The 6,000-nt window shown below is 43.6% G+C and overlaps 3 protein-coding genes across 3 annotated transcripts; 2 read left to right on the forward strand and 1 right to left on the reverse strand.

Moving 5' to 3' along the window:
• Window positions 1-265: 265 nt before the first annotated feature.
• On the reverse strand, window positions 266-1,129 carry BT62DRAFT_732470 (uncharacterized protein). The gene is made up of 3 exons (XM_043182060.1): window positions 827-1,129; window positions 572-766; window positions 266-524 (listed from the first exon to the last, which is right to left on the reverse strand). The coding sequence occupies exons 1-3, from the start codon at window positions 1,031-1,033 to the stop codon at window positions 423-425; spliced, it is 504 nt and encodes a 167-aa protein (XP_043042390.1). The 5' UTR covers window positions 1,034-1,129; the 3' UTR covers window positions 266-422.
• A 107-nt stretch (window positions 1,130-1,236) lies between these two features.
• BT62DRAFT_929958 (phosphoglycerate mutase) lies at window positions 1,237-2,448 on the forward strand. Its single transcript, XM_043185836.1, has 7 exons — window positions 1,237-1,273; window positions 1,324-1,353; window positions 1,406-1,451; window positions 1,507-1,514; window positions 1,569-2,072; window positions 2,133-2,225; window positions 2,277-2,448. The coding sequence occupies exons 1-7, from the start codon at window positions 1,256-1,258 to the stop codon at window positions 2,364-2,366; spliced, it is 789 nt and encodes a 262-aa protein (XP_043042391.1). The 5' UTR covers window positions 1,237-1,255; the 3' UTR covers window positions 2,367-2,448.
• A 273-nt stretch (window positions 2,449-2,721) lies between these two features.
• On the forward strand, window positions 2,722-3,803 carry BT62DRAFT_732552 (uncharacterized protein). The gene has a single exon (XM_043182061.1). It carries the CDS (start codon window positions 3,000-3,002, stop codon window positions 3,717-3,719), a length of 720 nt encoding a protein of 239 aa, XP_043042392.1. The 5' UTR covers window positions 2,722-2,999; the 3' UTR covers window positions 3,720-3,803.
• Window positions 3,804-6,000: the final 2,197 nt, after the last annotated feature.

The following is a 6,000-nucleotide window of genomic DNA, read 5'->3' on the forward strand; positions in this document are numbered from 1 at the left end:
CCTTTCGGGCAGTTTCTTGCTCATCTAACTAAACTGTCGCGACGAACACGGACTGAAAGAACGCAACATCGGCTTCAGAATAACACTCTGTTAGAGATTGCATACGTCCATATACGCATTCCACTCGTAACGCTTTTCCTTGATCCACTTAGAAATAGCCCTCTGATCCCCATTCAAGGCATCGCATTCTGGACCGAGACGCTCCATTGTGGGCAGAAAGTACGTAAAGTGGACACCATCTTTTCATAATCACATGAAGTCTTGGAATTCACTACCCATGGAGGAACGCACCTTCTTTTTGAACCGGTCGACGTTCAATAAAAGAGATGGAGTGCCGGGCCTGTATGAATTTGCCAAGTCCAGATGTTTTGCTATTGATCAATAGCGCAGACTCGGAAACATGACTAGAAATTTTCATACGATCAGCACACATCAATATTGACGTGGTAAACCCTATAGTCTAGAGATGCATTTTTTGTTGTCGTCATCGTCATTGGGTATGAATGTTTGTTCGAGGCACAATACTACCAAAAATTGTCAATCACAGCCTTCTTCATCAAAAGTCACTCACATTGCAACCCTTTTCAAATACGAAGTCTATGATCGCGGGCTCGCTCATCGGCGGATACAATTTCGACAAAGGAGCTACATATGAGAACGCGCTCTTCCACAAAGAAAGAACAGAACGACTCATCAGGAAGTTCCTGAAATGTTTTGTGGTCCTTGACAGACGCAGAAGATCCACAGAACCTAGATACGAAAAAATCTACCACCGATACCCATGATCAGACGGCGCGCCTCGGCTAGGAGACATGAAGTCGTGCACCTCAAGATAGATTTCGAGTGGCACTTTGGCCAGCTGAGATTTGAAAAACTGGGCCAGACGACCTCGTCTTATCTTGGAAAGAGACAGAGAATCTTCTGCTGCCATGGCAGACATAACCTTTCGCGTCTTGCTAGGGCGAGCTGACGTCGACGTGTTCGCATTGTCGCTTGTGATTGGCTTATCGTTGATGCGTGTAGATCTCTTCATATCGATTAAACATGTAGAAACATTGCTAGTAAGTAGAGTGCAGATGGTGGTAGCGGTTCAAGTTCGTTGTTGGTCGCCAAGGTGTTACTAATCTGAGTCTAGCCAGGTCTAGTGTAAGTCACGGTACCGAGATGGTCACCACGTGGACATAATAGGGCCAAATTCAGATACACCCACCGAAGGAATGATTCCGGTCCGGCACCCGAGATTTAACTATCAACGATGATCATTGTTACCTTTGTGAGTCAGATTTAGTTCGCCATTGAATCGTATTGACTCATCGAACGCAGATTAGACATGGAGAGTCAACGGATAATCCAGTTAGATTCCTTCTTTCTTTCCAACTTAACCCATCCGACCCGATCTCGGTAGAGAGCCGTTTGGGGTGGGTGGAAAGATGCCCCACTCTCTGATTTAGGCGCGTTTTTTTTGCTTTCACTATGAAAACAGATGAGATAATTCCAGATCTCCAGGTCGCAAGGTTCGTCCCGAGATGACCAACACTCTCTGCCCCCGAAATGTTTATCAAATGTAGCAAGCAAGAGCGCTAGGCGAGCACCTCGCATCAACAAAGATCGACGTGATCTATGCCTCTCCCTTACTTCGCGCTCATCATACAGGAATGGCTGTTCAGAATGGACAACCCAAGCCGCCGCCTCTGATCCTCAACCCCAATCTTCGCGAGCAGCATTTTGGTATCGCCGAAGGGTACTCTTGGTGTTATACATATCCAGATCATATGTCCCTTGATGAATGTTACAAGACCGGCATCTTCCCAGCCTTCTTCGACCGCTCCGGTAGATTTCCAGGTGGGGAGAGTATCGATGAACTTGCGGGTCGAGCACATGGAGCCGTCAAGGAATGCATCTTCGCTCACCTTACAGAGGAAGATGGGTTTCACATAGCTCTGGCGAGCCATGGATTATGTATCGGAGAACTTGTCCATGCACTGTTAAGTTACGACCCAGAATCCAATAGAGAGGAGTCATACACTGGATTGATGAACACGGCTTGGACGCGTGCAGTTATCTCTCTTGATGTTTGTATTCCGCTGCGATTTCTGGCTATATTTTACTTATTCAGGTTTTTTTAAAATAAGCCTTCATACCAGGGACATGTGGATTCCGATAACCCACCGCCGCTCAGAGTCAAGGTCACTCACATTGCAAAGGAAGATCATCTAAAGAACATAGTGAGTTCTCGGACTTCTCACTCTTCTTTGAACACTACTCACCTAGTACAGGATGAGATTACAGACGTAGATGGTAATTTTGAAAACGAGAGGAAGACAGAAGCACTAGCATTCTTCGGAGGAGCAGGACATACCAATTAGTCATACAGAGAATGAAATGATGAGTTCTTTTGCTATTTATGATACGAGGATACAATCGTTTTCTTCTCACGGAGGTGAGAGAAATATCGTTAACTCTTAACATGAATACTATTTTTGCATTCAAGACTCTTTCACGCCAAGCCTGCTAAGTTTCGCCCTCTCTAAGAAGGAGATTGAGCACCCAGTCTGGAAGAGCTTGTAGCATCAGAAAGCATATGGCCTCAGTTGTAGGGACCATCCTATCAATACAGGCTTTGATCATCCATCCCCGTCGAAAGGGTGTTACAGCCCGGTGCCTACAGTCCCGTTTCTTACCTTATTTACTCAGACACGTTCGTTAGCATAGCCACTGCAGCGCATAGCATATACCCCGCTCCCTTCCGTATTTTAGGGTTTTTTTCCCTAGTTCGACAAATACAGTCTCTATCTCTGTCATTTGGTTTGAGCTCGCCATGTGAGGTTTTGTCCTTCGTCACCGCTTCCTTATTTTTGACAGCCCATTGACTGTTAACTCTCTGCTTTACTTCTAAACTCGTCTAAACTCACATTTTCTTATCTCTCTCTTTCGTCGTACTCTGGAACCGCCCAGCTTGATCACCTGGACCTAATCCGACCTCGACGAAAGCAATCAAAATGTCGTCGCACCGCTACAACCTCCGTAGTTGTCGTATGACTCTGGTATCTGCTATGCCTGCGTCGGCCGTCAGTCCTTTGATGACTTTAGGCATGTCACCCTTCTCCTCTCCTCCTGCTCATCAGGTTCCTCTGCCAGCCTCGCTCTCTGGGAGCTCTCAGACCTCTGATGAGGAGTCTGGTATACAGGCCTTTGAGGCTGTAAGCCATAGCGAGAGCTGTCGTCATCACTCTGATGGGACCGATAGGCCTCGCAGCATCTCCTCGCAGGAGGTGCTTTCCGATCTTGATGCCGACCTTGCGGCTCAGGAGGAGAACACCGTGGACATTGATGAGTCCATTGGTTATACCCAGAATTTTGTACCTATGCATAATAGTGTATATTCTGGTACCTCGTATACCTTTTCATATGATGAGACGTCATCTGTGGTTGAGGATGAGGAAGATGAAGAGGCAGTCCCTCAACCTCATAGTAGGGCGGTCCTTCGCCAAAGCAAGAGCTTTGACTCCTTAAGGCACCGTTTTAATGCAATGGCAAGCAGGGAATTGACTGCTGACGGAACAAGTTCAGGCAGTTCAGATTGTGGAAGACCATATGACCACAAAAGAGAAAGAAGTTGTCTCTCGGAGAAAGGAGAGAGCACAGCAGGATTGAGCTCGAGACCATTCTGCATTCCTTGTTCCTGGGCCATCATATTTGGCCAAGGGGGAGTTTGTTGACCGAAACTTTGAGGTCAATGAGGCTGAGCTGGATATCGAAGCTCAGAAAGCCACATTTGAGTCTGGAATGTGGTGGGATAGCAATCCTGAATGAGTATGAGAATGTACTCAAAGATGCTACATCAATCAGCAGCAGCTGACTTGGACCATGATCTGGACTTATATAGTATTTCATAGAAGGATCTTGAAGTAGTACAAAATGTATTTAAGTATGTTGGGATAGCAATCCCAAGCAAGTATGAGAATGTACTCAAAGATGCTATGTCAATCAGTGGCAGCTGACTTGGACTGTGATCCATACTTATTTAATATTTCATAGAAAGATCTCAAAGTAGTAGAAAATGTATTTAAGTAGAACATCTCTCTTGAGAGGCTAATCTAATCCTCTGTACTTTACTCTACTCTGTACTTACAACAGGTTATGAGCTCCAGCCATAACTGAACTTATGTCACTACTCACTTTACACTCTTTTGTACTTTACATACACACATAGAACCACATGGATAGCCAGTCCATGTATAGAATCGACTCTCTTAAGGGTCTGGAAAATTACTCAATGTGGAAAATCAAGATGACCAACATTCTAACTGATTTAAGACTAATTGATTATGCAGACAGAACCACTCTGGCTCTGGCAGATGCAGCACTGGTGGCAGATTGGAAGAAGAGTAATAGAAAGGCTCTTTCAACAATAAGATTGCAGGTTTTGGATGGCCCACTGGTGTATATTGCTGGTTTGAAGACTTTAGCAGAAGCCTGAAAAGCTCTGAAAGATATGTATGAGTCCAGGAGACCTATGGAAATTGTCCTTGTCAGAAGGAAATTCTTCAGGGCTCAGTGCAAAGAAGGAGGAAACATAGAGGAGCACATTAGGATTATGAGGTCCTATCAGGAGGAGCTGGCATCCCTTAAGCAGAAAGTTGAGGAGGAGGACTTCTCTATTACACTGCTTACATCACTTCTAGATGCATGGAATTCATTCATCTCATCAGTGTGTTAGACCTAGCTTGCATGTGACCTGGACATGTGATAGACTAGTGCTGTATTGTGTTTGTACAGTCATGCTAGAATTCACTTAATGTATTATACCAGATGAAATGCTTTAAAGCTGAGGTCAAAGCTGGGCTTGAGAGAAGATAGTGTAGGATAAACTTATAGCTTGAAGCTGGACTACTACAGTGAGAGCTATCCCACTTATATACTGTTCAGCTTGTAATAAATATAACTACTACCTATTGTGCTGTTCTGTGTTGTGATGCTGATCCTGTCTGGTTGTCAGAGATAGGACAATGAGGAATTGTCTGTGAATGAGATGACCAAGTACAATGATGCTCTATCTGTTGTGATTATCTAATCCTTCCCACACTCTTCAGAGAAGCACTCAAGATAAATAAGTGCCCTGATAAGATAAGGAAAAAGAATAAGATATAGAGAAAATCATAACATCATATCTCTCTTAAGATCATCATTCCAATGGATTAATTGATGGAAGTTTCATAGTCTCATATAGCATTGTCTATGGTCATGTTGCATTCATGGATCCATTGATTGGATTCCAGCCTATATCCTTTCCACTTGACAAAATAATAGATCACAGTTCAGGTATCTTTACTACATGCCTGAACTTTCTGCAGTTTATAGTTGAGAATTTGTTCTATTTCATAGTGTTCTTCATTCTTAATCAAGTCTGGCTCTGGCAGAGGAGGGAATTCCCAGTTAGAGAAGGCAGATGCAATATAAGAGGTTAGAAGTGTTTTATTAAAGACAGGGTGAATATGCCAGGAGTTGGAGAGTTTTAGATGATATACAGAGACACCAACTTTTGCTAGAATTAAGAATAATCCTATCTATTTGTTAGCAAGTTTATGTTTTGGTCAAGAGCAATGAAGGTTGCTGGTGTCCAGCCAGACCTTATCATTGATGGAGTAATTATGAGCAGGTCTCTGGTGTTTATCATATTGAGCCTTCATAATGATGGTGGCTTTATTGAGGGCTATGTGTTTTATTGTAGATTGTAAACATGAGTTATGCAAAATCAGTTGATGTAGGAGTTGTAGTGTTGGATTGGATAGTGACCAGAATATGAGAATAATGTCCATGATTAATGAAAAAGGAGATCTTGTTGGTTGCAGAGTGAATGTGGTTGTTGTGCTGGAAAGCCACTAGAGCAAGCCATTCAGTCTAATCATCTTGTCTGTGGTTGATGAACATTTAAAGGTACTTTTTGATCTCCTGGTTAATGCACTCAGTTTGCCTATCAGTTTGTGGATGATAAGCAGT

This window comes from Guyanagaster necrorhizus (genome assembly GCF_019112545.1).
Source record: "Guyanagaster necrorhizus MCA 3950 unplaced genomic scaffold BT62scaffold_7, whole genome shotgun sequence".
Classification (NCBI taxonomy): Eukaryota; Fungi; Basidiomycota; class Agaricomycetes; order Agaricales; family Physalacriaceae; genus Guyanagaster; species Guyanagaster necrorhizus.

Excerpts from the sequence above, each read along its gene's own strand:
- BT62DRAFT_732470 (XM_043182060.1), bottom strand. The coding sequence starts at position 1,033 with ATGAAGAGATCTACACGCATCAACGATAAGCCAATCACAAGCGACAAT. Across the intron at positions 767-826 it reads CACTCGAAATCTATCTTGAG|ATTTTTTCGTATCTAGGTTC; the intron begins GTGCACGACTTC and ends TATCGGTGGTAG. Across the intron at positions 525-571 it reads TATTTGAAAAGGGTTGCAAT|TATTGTGCCTCGAACAAACA; the intron begins GTGAGTGACTTT and ends AATTTTTGGTAG.
- BT62DRAFT_929958 (XM_043185836.1), top strand. Across the intron at positions 2,073-2,132 it reads GTGCAGTTATCTCTCTTGAT|CCTTCATACCAGGGACATGT; the intron begins GTTTGTATTCCG and ends TTTTAAAATAAG. Across the intron at positions 2,226-2,276 it reads AAGATCATCTAAAGAACATA|GATGAGATTACAGACGTAGA; the intron begins GTGAGTTCTCGG and ends CACCTAGTACAG.
- BT62DRAFT_732552 (XM_043182061.1), top strand. The coding sequence starts at position 3,000 with ATGTCGTCGCACCGCTACAACCTCCGTAGTTGTCGTATGACTCTGGTA.